The 12,474-nt window shown below is 48.3% G+C and overlaps 1 protein-coding gene across 1 annotated transcript in view; it reads right to left on the bottom strand.

Moving 5' to 3' along the window:
• UBXN11 (UBX domain protein 11) overlaps nucleotides 1-12,474 on the bottom strand; it is a 54,143-nt gene that overhangs the window by 12,348 nt on the left and 29,321 nt on the right. The window contains exons 7-10 of the mRNA XM_061574689.1: nucleotides 8,157-8,254; nucleotides 7,532-7,640; nucleotides 6,773-6,996; nucleotides 2,148-2,225 (exon numbers count right to left, since the gene is read on the bottom strand). Coding sequence (XP_061430673.1) covers nucleotides 2,148-2,225; nucleotides 6,773-6,996; nucleotides 7,532-7,640; nucleotides 8,157-8,254 — 509 coding nt within the window. The remainder of the gene's footprint in view (nucleotides 1-2,147; nucleotides 2,226-6,772; nucleotides 6,997-7,531; nucleotides 7,641-8,156; nucleotides 8,255-12,474) is intronic.

Below are 12,474 nucleotides of genomic sequence, written 5' to 3' on the forward strand. Positions count from 1 at the left end.
GCTTTTTCTGCAATATTTTGCTGTCTTTTCTTGGATTTTCTGTTTGCACATAGTCACTTTAAGATGTTTTCTTGTTCATGTTTTTTTTGTTTGTTGCGGTTGCACCCGATTCAAGAGCCGAATGGCTCACAGGGCTATAGCAAATAAATGAACTTGAAGTAGCTTCTGAAAAAGAGCCACACAGCTCAGCAGGCCTTGCCTGGTCAAAATGAAAAATGTTTGGTTTAAGTTTGCTTAGTTTTAGCTAGTTCGTTGAGCTTTAGCTCGCTAGTTAGATGAGTTTTAGCTCGTTAGTTCGTTGAGTTTTAAGCGAGTTAGATGAGTTATAACTCGTTAGTTAGATGAGTTTTAGCTCGTTAGTTAGTTGAGATTTAGCTCGTTAGTTAGATGAGTTTTAGCTCGTTAGTTGAGTTTTAGCTCATTAGTTAGTTGAGTTTTAGCTCGTTAGTTAGATGAGTTTAAGCTCGTTAGTTAGATGAGTTTTAGCTCGTTAGTTAGATGAGTTTTAGCTCGTTAGTTAGTTGAGTTTTAGCTCGTTAGTTAGATGAGTTTTAGCTCGTTAGTTAGATGAGTTTTAGCGAGTTAGTTAGATGAATTTTAGCTCGTTAGTTAGTTGAGTTGTAGCTCGTTAGTTAGATGAGTTTTAGCTCGTTAGTTAGTTGAGTTTTAGCTCGTTAGTTAGTTGAGTTTTAGCGAGTTAGTTAGATGAGTTTTAGCTCGTTAGTGAGATGAGTTTTAGCGAGTTAGTTAGTTGAGTTTTAGCTCGTTAGTTAGATGAGTTTTAGCTCGTTAGTTAGTTGAGTTTTAGCTCGTTAGTTGAGTTTTAGCTCGTTAGTTAGATGAGTTTTAGCTCGTTAGTTAGATGAGTTATAGCGAGTTAGTTAGATGAGTTTTAGCGAGTTAGTTAGTTGAGTTTTAGCGAGTTAGTTAGATGAGTTTTAGCGAGTTAGTGAGTTGAGTTTTAGCTCGTTAGTTAGTTGAGTTTTAGCTCGTTAGTTGAGTTTTAGCTCGTTAGTTAGATTAGTTTTAGCTCGTTAGTTAGTTGAGTTTTAGCTCGTTAGTTAGATGAGTTTTAGCTCGTTAGTTAGTTGAGTTTTAGCTCGTTAGTTAGATGAGTTTTAGCTCGTTAGTTAGATGAGTTATAGCCAGTTAGTTAGATGAGTTTTAGCTCGTTAGTTAGTTGAGTTTTAGCGAGTTAGTTAGATGAGTTTTAGCGAGTTAGTGAGTTGAGTTTTAGCTCGTTAGTTAGTTGAGTTTTAGCTCGTTAGTTAGTTGAGTTTTAGCGAGTTAGTTAGATGAGTTTTAGCTCGTTAGTTAGTTGAGTTTTAGCTTGTTAGTTAGATGAGTTTTAGCTCGTTAGTTGAGTTTTAGCTCGTTAGTTAGATGAGTTTTAGCTCGTTAGTTAGTTGAGTTTTAGCGAGTTAGTTAGATGAGTTTTAGCTCGTTAGTTAGTTGAGATTTAGCGAGTTAGTTAGATGAGTTTTAGCTCGTTAATTAGTTGAGTTTTAGCGAGTTAGTTAGATGAGTTTTAGCTCGTTAGTTAGTTGAGTTTTAGCTCGTTAGTTAGTTGAGTTTTAGCTCGTTAGTTAGTTGAGATTTAGCGAGTTAGTTAGATGAGTTTTAGCTCGTTAGTGAGTTGAGTTTTAGCTCGTTAGTTAGTTGAGTTTTAGCTCGTTAGTTAGTTGAGTTTTAGCGAGTTAGTTAGATGAGTTTTAGCTCGTTAGTTAGATGAGTTTTAGCTCGTTAGTTAGCTGAGTTTTAGCGAGTTAGTTAGTTGAGTTTTAGCTCGTTAGTTAGTTGAGATTTAGCGAGTTAGTTAGATGAGTTTTAGCTCGTTAGTTAGTTGAGTTTTAGCTCGTTAGTTAGTTGAGTTTTAGCTCGTTAGTTAGATGAGTTTTAGCTCGTTAGTTAGTTGAGTTTTAGCTCGTTAGTTAGATGAGTTTTAGCTCGTTAGTTGAGTTTTAGCTCGTTAGTTAGTTGAGATTTAGCGAGTTAGTTAGATGAGTTTTAGCTCGTTAGTTGAGTTTTAGCTCATTAGTTAGATGAGTTTTAGCTCGTTAGTGAGATGAGTTTGAGCGAGTGAGTGAGTTGAGTTTTAGCGAGCGAGTGAGTGAGTGGAGTTCCAGCACGGGGATGTTGGAGGGCACCTGGAAGGGGACGCCGTCCGGGTATCGAGCTTGCAGCTCGGAGGGGAAGTATCCGTCCACGATGTCCTGCAGACACTCCTGAGACACGACAAGCGCTCCGTCACGGGGAGGCTCACGGAGATACACAGAGACCCATAGACATACATAGAAACCCATAGAGATACAGAGAGACCCATAGAGATACATAGAGACCCACAGAGACCCATAGAGATACATAGAGACCCATAGAGACACACAGAGATACACAGAGACCCATAGAGATACACAGAGATACACAGAGACCCATAGAGATGCATAGAGACACATAGAGACACATAGAGATACATAGAGACCCATAGAGACCCATAGAGACACAGAGAGATACATAGAGATACACAGAGATACAGAGACCCACAGAGATACACAGAGACCCATAGAGACCCATAGAGATACACAGATATACACAGAGACCCATAGAGACCCACAGAGATACACAGAGATACAGAGAGACACATAGAGATACATAGATACCCATAGAGACCCATCGAGATACATAGAGACCCATAGAGATACACAGAGATACATAGAGACCAGTGACGTGCGGTGAGGTCAATGGCTGGGGAGGCACTGGCTCGTGTCAGAGCCAGATTCACACACTGAGGGGGGCGTGGCTTCACTGACGGGGCGTGGCCTCACTGTGAGGCAGATGTGATAGCTGCCTCCCCTGGTGCTTTTTCATTGCAGTTTCATGACGAGACCAGCAAGCCTAAATATTTTTATACACGCACGTGACATAAGTTACCTGGAGCATGGAAGGCGAGGACATGAAATGAAGGGGTCTACAAACATTACATTGGTGACATACTGAGATAGTAAGAGGCACGCGCTTATTGCCCGCGCTCCATCCACTTACTGAGGGGTTGCGCAATCAGAGGGGAGGCTGAGCTCGTCGCTGCCTCACCTCTCGTCTCTTCCTGTATTTGCGTCGGAGCTCCGCAAATTTGGCGATTTTGACTATAAAAATGATTGGACTCGTACAGAAATGACATTTATAACACAGATCAGTGGAAAAATCTTAATTCCCCTGACCGCATGTCCCTGGTAGAAACCCACAGACATACAGAGAGATACATAGAGACCCACAGACATACAGAGAGATACGTGGCACAGTTGGCTACGTACGGTGCGAAAGAAGTTCAACATACATATGCGGTGGCTAGGAGATGTTAACTACCTCGCCTGGTATGCAGGAGGTCGTGGGTCTGATACCAACCCTGACGCCTGCTGCTGTATATTTGGATTCTTAGGTTTTTTCGGTAAAGTCACGTAGGTAAAAAATTAAAATTAATAAAAGTAAAATAAAAATAAAATAAAAATCACGACGTTTCGGAGGCAACACAAGCTTCCGTCTTCAGGTGGAACCGTCACAGCACGATAGCTGTATCAAGTAAGAGATATTCCAAGAAAACAGTCCTTGTATATATACTGGTTGAGGGTGGGAGGAGCCAAGGTAGGCCCTGGATATTATTATTGTGAGGTTTGGTGTGGCTGAAGCACGCTGTTAGGAATGAGCCTTTGTTGTGTAGACTGGTTGAACTCGGAGGTTCCAAGAGTTGTTAAGGTGCGGCTGATGTAAAGGTGCGTGTAAATGGGACTGAGCCTTTTGTTATGTAGAGGTGGTGCGGCTGAAACCGCTGCCAGGAATGAGTCTTTGTTGTATAGACTGGTTGAACTGGGAGGTTCTAAGAGTTGTTAAGGTGCGGCTGATGTAAAGGTGCGGCTGCTGTGAATGGGACTGAGCCTTTGTTATGTAGATGAAACAGCACTTTTGCTACGTTGCTGGGATTAATTCTAGATTTGCCAAATATGTGCGGTAAAACTTAAAGTAGGAAAACCAGTGTGTGAAAAAAGAAGAAGAAAATATACGGTAACTGAAGAATAGTGCCTGTCAAATAAGATGGTCCAAATATGTGTAGTTAAATCTTTTTTGCATGGTTAATAACATCTTTCCAATGATTACTAAGTTTGTACCCATCATCACGGTTGAAATTATGTCTGTGTTTGTATATTTGGATGGCTTCGTGTACAGGAGGTTTGCAGAGCACCTTGGTCTCGGAAAAGACAATTTCATGAGAGCCCACAGCGTTGTAGCAATGATCGGCAATGGCGGAAGAATCAGTTTTGCCGTGTTTCAGATCTGACTTGTGCTCGCGGACACGATCAGAGATATGACGTTTCGTTTCTCCAATGTAGCAATCATCACAACTGCAACTCAGTTTGTAGACTCCAGGGTATTGTAAGTCAGGAATGACATTTTTCACAGATGGAATTAGATCACGGATTTTATGTACTGTACTAAATCGGAATTGGATCTTATGTTTGTTTAGAATTTGGGAGATCTTTTTGGTCACACCTGCTATGTATGGCAACGTGGTAGTTTTGATTGGAGTTTCATGTGGCTGTTTCTGTATGGTGGGAGAAACAGCTTGGCGGATGGTGCGGTCAGAGTATCCGTTCATCCTGAGGGCCCGATGTACATGTCTTAATTCACTGGCCAGGTGGTGTTGGTCAGAAATGCCATGTGCTCTGTGGTATAGCGTTTTGATGAGAGAATTATTTTGAGATGGGTGGTGGTGGGAATCAGGTTTCAAGTAGGAATCTGTGTGGGTGGCTTTCCTGTAGACAGAATGTCCCAAGGATCCATCAGGTCTCCTCTCAAACAGAATATCTAAGAATGGTAGTTTACCATCTTTCTCCACTTCCATGGTGAATCTGATGGATGGGTGTCTGGAATTGATGTGGTCCAAGAAGTGGTTCAATGCTGGGAGGCCATGTGGCCAAATGGGGCTACCATTTGTGATCGCCTGGTCCGCCTCGGCAGAAAGGGCTACGTAGCAGCTCAGTGGGGCCGTACAGCTGGTGACAATAGAATAACTAAATAAGTAACGTTTAAAAACACTTTTTTTTAAACACGCTTTAATGAAATGTACCGTACTAATGTAGTGCCTGAAAGTACGCGTCACACGCTGAAGTCGGTGTGCGCGCATACGGCGTACAGTGGGAGCAACCGAGATCGAGGTGTTGCTGTTGCTTGGCGTGAGTAGAGGGCCGGAGACGAGTAGGGAGCAAATAAGGACACGGGGCGCTGATTGGCTGCTTGTTGTTGTTGTCGAGATGTGGGCCGCGCTGTCTGAGGACGGTAGCAGGTGGCAGGGAGTAATTAAGGACGCAGGGCGCTGATTGGCCGGGAGGTTGTTGTTGTCACTGAGTGGCGCCGCATTGTCGGGGAAAACCATGACAGGTGCCAGCGGGGGCTGGGGGCGAGTGGCGTCGCGGGGGATGCCCCAGATTAATGGAGGAGACAGGAGTTCGCGCCTGGGAGGAGACAGAGGATGGAGGAGTCGAAGCAGCAGAGCTAATAGCAGTAAAGAGGTGTAGGGTAGCAGTGGAGAAGTGTAGGGTAGCAGTGGAGAAGTGTAGAGTAGCAGTGGAGAAGTGTAGGGTAGCAGTGGAGAAGTGTAGGGTAGCAGTGGAGAAGTGTAGGGTAGCAGTGGAGAAGTGTAGGGTAGCAGTGGAGAAGTGTAGAGTAACAGTGGAGAAGTGTAGGGTAGCAGTAGAGAAGTGTAGGGTAGCAGTGGAGAAGCGTAGAGTAGCAGTGGAGAAGCGTAGAGTAGCAGTGGAGAAGTGTAGGGTAGCAGTGGAGAAGTGTAGGGTAGCAGTGGAGAAGCGTAGAGTAGCAGTGGAGAGTGTAGGGTAGCAGTGGAGAAGTGTAGGGTAGCAGTGGAGAAGCGTAGGGTAGCAGTGGAGAAGTGTAGGGTAGCAGTGGAGAAGTGTAGGGTAGCAGTGGAGAAGTGTAGAGTAGCAGTGGAGAAGCGTAGGGTAGCAGTGAGACGACGAAGCCAGTAGGAAGCGGCTGGAGTGTGGGAAGAGAAGCTGATGTAGTTACGACAGAGTGTGACGGCGGAGCTGATAAAGAGCAGCCGAACTGTGGCGGAGAGAGTGGAGAGGAGAGTCGATGGAGGAGTGAAGGGGAGCGAGTGAGGCCGGCGGAACGCGGCGAGCGAGCGGAGAGCGCGGAGGAGAAACGTTGATCGGTGTTAGCTTTAGGAGTGTTGATCGGTGTTAGCTGGAGGAGTGTTGATCGGTATACGCGAAATAAAGTGAAAGAGGAAAGACAAGAAGCTGTCGTGTCAAGTCGAGCACTACACTAGTAATGGCAGAACTCCACGACTCCAGGATGTGGCCCCGAGGCTTGCCATAACGTGAGGGGCCGTGGTGATTTACAGCCAACGTCAGTTGAGCGTGGACAATTAGACACAAGCCGAAACATGTAAAAAAGATGGTTTCAAAATATTTATTAGAATTTTTTGATTATGATCGAATATAGTATTGTCATCAGTATGACAAAAGTAAACCAAGTTTGCAGTCGATACCACATTGAGAAGTAGGTTAAAATTGAGTTACAAGATTTGAGGATACAACAACAACAGACAGAGTGAGTTAAATAAAAGCGCGTAAATAAAAAATAGTTGTAATCATTTTTTGTCGTCGAGTACGTAATAGAAATAATCATAAACCCTCGGCCACCATCGCCTGCCGCTGCTGCTGTGGCAGGCAACGGGGGGGGGGGGGGGGGCTCGCTTCACCTGCGTGGCGGGGTCGGTGTAGGGCCGGAAGGGCCCGCCGAACATGAGCATGCCGTTGCGGTAGAGGGTGAGCGGCACGCTCTGCGGAGGCCTCAGGCGCGCCCCTCCGGCCGTGCGCTCCACCTGGGACTCCCCCTCGCCGGCCACCAGGTTCAGCTCCCGCACGTGCCGCAGCACCGCGTCCAAGTCCACGCGGAGGCCCGCGGCGGCGTCGGCGGTCGGCCCTGGGGAGCGGCGGTGCAGCGGTTAGCGTGGCGCGGCGCTGTGAATCCCGGCGACCCGAGTTTGATTCCCGCTCACGGCCCGCGACACCGATCATGGTGATCATCTGAACCGGCCATGGGCCCTCCCCTAGGTCGACCCGGTTTTTGGCATTCACCGCCTCATCAGCAGTGCAGGGTTCGCTTTAACCGGTCAGTGCTGATGCTGCTGCATGCTAATAGGCGGTGAGCGCTGCGCTACAAACCCGGCGAGCCGTCCTGGGCCTCCCCTAGGTCGACTCAGCCTCAAATGAGCACCTGGTGCGGTGTGAAAACATCGCTGCTCAGAGACAAAGGCGGCCGGGCGTGGTGCTGGCCACCCACCCCCTCGTGTGCCGTTCCGGCCTTCGTAGATGCTCGCTAACAGCACTTGCCCCGACAGTCTGTTAGGCTACACGGGGGATCTTTGTCGTGCGCGTGCATGCGTGCGTGTACACATCCATGCGTGTGCGCGTGAGTACGTGTGCACATGCGCGTGAATGCGTGTGCACGTGCGTACGTGAGCTCCCGTGGGTTTCACCACCGGCGTCGGCAGCCGGCTCGCGACCCTCCGCCCCTCGCCCGCCAGCGTCTCCCACCCAGACGAGTCCGTAGTCCCGCAGGAACGCCTGCGCACAGCCACGCCACAGTGTCACGCAGAGGAGTTGGATTCGGATAAGCCAGAAAAGAGTTGGATTCGGGTAAGTCAGAAAAGAGTTGGATTCGGGTAAGCCAGAAATTTTACCACAACAATGGAGACTTTTAAATATTCCAATTATATAAGCTGCAATGCAGCGAGATAAGGTGCAACGCCCGATGTATATATTGTGTAGGAAATCTGACATGCTGGAGCCACTGGAGCTGTATATACAGTTATCTACAAGAACTGGCCACACATTTGTGAGGAATATAACTCGAGTGAATTCCTCTCGCCTCCGCTGGGACATCCCATCCGGCAGCGAGGCCTCTCCCGCCGACTCTCCCGGAGCGAGCGGGGAAATGATCCCGCCAGCAGGGGGACGATGATGCGGGCGCGGCCTAGGGCACCCCCGGTGTCAGCTGTCCCCGTGCGGCGCAAGGTGACTCGGCTTGCAACGAGCATCGGGGGTGAGTGCGCGACGGTGCCCGGTTGTTGCGCGCGGCACCTCCATCTGCTCGACCTGCTCCTGCAGCTGAGAGCATCTGTCCTGCAGAGCCCTCGTGGCCTGGTCCGTCGTCCCGCCGTCGCGCTCCGCGTCACGCACTGCGGCACAAGTCACCGTCCACATCGCCCCATCGTCGTCATCGTCGTCATCGTGGATCGATCGTAGTTCAAGCCGTCGCTCTCCACGGGATGCACTGCAGCACGCTCCGCCATCGCCGTCATTGCTTTATCTCTCGTCGCTTTATCTCTCATCACTTTATCTCTCACCACTTTATCTCTCGACGCTTTATCTCTCACCACTTTATCTTTCATCGCTTTATCTCTTATCACTTTATCTCTCATCACTTTATCTCTCACCACTTTATCTCTCATCACTTTATCTCTCATCGCTTTATTTCTCGTCGCTTTATCTCTCACCACTTTATCTTTCATCACTTTATCTCTCATCACTTTATCTCTCACCACTTTATCTCTCATCACTTTATCTCTCATCGCTTTATCTCTTGTCGCTTTATCTCTCACCACTTTATCTTTCATCACTTTATCTCTCACCGCTTTATCTCTCATCGCTTTATCTCTCTCATTACTTTATATCTCATCACTTTATCTCTCATCGCTTTATCTCTCATCGCTTTATCTCTCTAATTACTTTATATCTCATCGCTTTATCTCTCATCACTTTATCTCTCACTGCTTTATCTCTCATCGCTTTATCTCTCATCACTTTATCTCTCTCATTACTTTATCTCTCATCGCTTTATCTCTCTCTCGATGCAGCAGTCATGCAGAGTTCCAGACGCGATTCGCAGATCGCCAAACTTGCGGATAGCGAGTTCGTGAATGACGAGGGAACGCGCTGTGTGTGTGCGCGTTGATCTTCGGAGGTGTGGGGGGAGGGACAAGAAACTAAACAAAACAGTCAGTTCTAAAGAAATTCGTTATCAATGTAGTATAGTGGTGTAGTATATAGTGTAGTGTATAGTAGTGTAGTGTATAGTAGTGTAGTGTATAGTAGTGTGGTGTATAGTAGTGTAGTGTATAGTACTATATATTAGTGTATAGTGTACTGTATAGTAGAGTACTGTAAAGTAGTGTATAGTGTAGTGTATAGTAGCGTACTGTATATTAGTGTGTATAGTAGTGTAGTGTATAGTAGTGTAGTGTATAGTGTAGTGTATAGTAGTGTACTGTATAGTAGTATAGTGTAGTGTGTAGTAGTGTACTTAATAGTCCCGCAAAACAACCCCCTACCTCCTCGCGGTGCCGAACGGGCAACGTTGTCGTGGACAGTGCTGTTAGGGGAGGGCCAATGCTGATTGGCCTCTCCCCTCAAGGCGTCTGTGACCACCACAGTGGCTAAACGGGGGCTCTGGATGGGTGCGAGGGGCTAGTAACCCCTCCACCTTCAATTAATGACCACTAATTAATAAGCTCGTGCCAGAGGCCCCGGGGGGACAGGCGTCTATGACGTCTCCTGGCCAAACCCCAATTGGTGGAGCCAGGAGATTGAATCTTTACCCTCAGGGAGCCTCCAGAAACAACGAAAAGCCACTTCGTGTGGCCACGTGGAATGTTCGAACGCTCACTGCGGAGGAGAGGCTGCCACTCCTCTGTCGGTAGCTAGACCGGTACCGCCTCGATCTCTGTAGCATTCAGGAGGTCCGGTGGACCGGTTCTGGCTCCTACCACCATGAGGGGTGGACAGTCCTCTACTCGGGGCAGGAGACTGCCAAACAACAGGGTGTGGCTCTTATTCTGAACAAAAGAATGAAGGGGGCGTGGGAGCGTGGCGATGAGGTGTGGGAAGCTGTAAGCCCCAGGCTACTTTGGGCTTGCCTTCCCATCAACCGGAGGCGAGGAGTGGTGGTCGTGGTTACAAATGCCCCCACCGAAGACGAATATCCGTGGAGGGATGCAGGCAAAGCTGATGAATCAGATGCCTTCTATGACCTCCTGTCACAGGGGCTGGCTCTCAAGTGGCCACTCGTGATATTTTAATCTAGTTGGGTGACTTCAATGCCCGAGTTGATCATGATGTTGGCACTTGTTCTAGAGTGATTGGAGGGCATGTGCCAGATCAGCTCAATAACAACGGTAGAAGGCTGCTAGATTTTTGTACAGCCCTTGGGCTTGTAATTACCAACACGCTCTTCCGGCATCGGTGCATCCACACAACATCATGGATGCATGCCGGGTCCAAGCAAGAACATCTGCTGGACTACATAGTGATGGACCAGCGGATGCGAGCCCATGTCCTTGACACCAGGACCTACCGTGGAGCTGATCTGCCCTCTGACCATCGACTAGTCATCTGTAAGATGCGCCTGCCATTCTTCCACTCCGGTGGTGGGTGTACACCCAGGACCGCATTCTGACCTAAAGTGGCCTGGTTTCAGTTAGCTGATGAAAGTTGCAAGCGAGAATTTCATCATCGCTTGCGGCTGGGGTTGGTATCATCGTCCACTCCTCCTGATGTCGAGGGTAAATGGGTGAGGTTTAGGATTGTGACTCATGCAGCTGCAATGGCTGCTTTGGGTACGCGGTCCAGACCTCCCCAGAGACCATGGCTGACCCAGGAGGTGTTCAGGATGGTTAAGAAAAAGCGACAGGCCCACTCGAATAGTCTACAGCATCCCACGTCAGCGCTGCTGGTCGCAGGTTGCTGAGGAGATGGAGTCTGCCTAAGTGGCCCGCGATCACAAATCCCTAATAATAGAGTTTTTCCCCTGGCAACAAAACTGAAACCTTTTTTTTACGAGGATTCATGTTTGCATTAACCACAATACTTGCAGTCAAAATGCAAACAAAAATCACACTCTGAAAATATATGCATTGTCGTTGAAACTGATTGGTCCACACCAGAGACAGCTTTCTTTTTGAGCCTCGTCTCCTGTTTTGGAGACGATTTGCTGAGCATTTCTGTGAGGTCCTGGGGGAGGGGAAATCCCTCAGCCAGGAAAACATCTTGGCACAAAGTGGGGATGACCCTGCTGAGGCTGCGGTGCCTCAAATATTGGAAGAAGTAGTCACCCCCTGTGAGTGGCTGGCTGAGGCGCCATCTGTTGAGAAAGTACTGAAGGCGACCCAGAGTCTGAGACCAGGAAAGGCACCACGCAGAGATGATCTCCCAAGCGAAATGCTGAGGGAGGGTGGCGTTTGTGCACAGACTGCCCTACATGACATCATAACAACAGTCTGGACCACTGGACGGGTTCCGCAGGATTGGAAGCATGCCCTGGTGGTCCCCCTCTTTAAGAAGGGGGACCGCACACTCAGACTGTAACAACTACAGGGGCATCTCACTCCTCAGTGTGCCGGGAAAGGTCCTGGCAAGGATTATTCAACATCGCCTTGCTAGGCACGCTGAGGAGAGGCTTGCGGAGCCCCAATGCGGTTTCAGGAAAGGGCGGTCCTGCGCAGATGCCATATTTTCTGTCCGTCTGCTACAGCAGAGGTTTAGGAAATTCCAACAGGACCTACATCTCTGCTTTATTGACCTGGTCAAGGCCTATGATACTATCAGTAGGCCTGGGCTCTGGGTTGTTCTTCGTGCTTTCGGAGTCCCTGACCCTCTGCTCACCATCATTAAGGACCTTCATGATGGTGAGTGGGCCCGGGTAAAACCACATGGCCAGGAGTCAGAGCCATTCCCTGTACACTTTGGGGTGCGACAGGGATGTCCTCTGGCTTCCACGTTATTTAACTTCTATTTTGACCACGTAGTTCGTGAAGTCTTTAATAGCTGTACCAATTTCCATTTGGTACAGATATAATGGGAGGCTGATCGATGCCTGGGTGCGGTCAAGAGATGGCTCCCTATTGGTCAACCACATTATGTATGCCGATTATTTGGTAATTGCTGCTCATTCAGAGGAGGAGTTGGAGATGCTGCTGCTGAAACTGGAGCGTGCCACTAAGAGGTGGGCCTTACCATCAGCCCCACCAAAACTAAGCACCGGCCTGGGTATTTTGTACCATCGGACACTCCACACCCACAACTCCCAATCGGTGATGGGGCAGTTGTGGAGAGAGTGGATAGTTTCCCATACCTGGGCAGTGTGCTCATGACTGACTCCGGTTTGACAGCAGAGATCTCACTCCGAATCAGTCGAGCGGCAATATATTTTCATCGGTTGCGTAACGCTGTGTGGAAGCTATCTGGTCTATCACTCCGCCCGAAACTTCAGGCCGTCTCGGCCACGGTCATTTCCTCCCTTCTCTACGCATGCGAAACATGTACCCCCCCTAATGGAACATCTTCGCCGGTTAGAAACATTTAGGCTGGCCTGCCTACGATCCATCCTGGGTTTAACCAGGCT

The sequence above is a fragment of the Lethenteron reissneri genome, chromosome 56 (genome assembly GCF_015708825.2).
Source record: "Lethenteron reissneri isolate LAM-NWPU_2019-01 chromosome 56, ASM1570882v1, whole genome shotgun sequence".
Taxonomy (NCBI): domain Eukaryota; kingdom Metazoa; phylum Chordata; class Hyperoartia; order Petromyzontiformes; family Petromyzontidae; genus Lethenteron; species Lethenteron reissneri.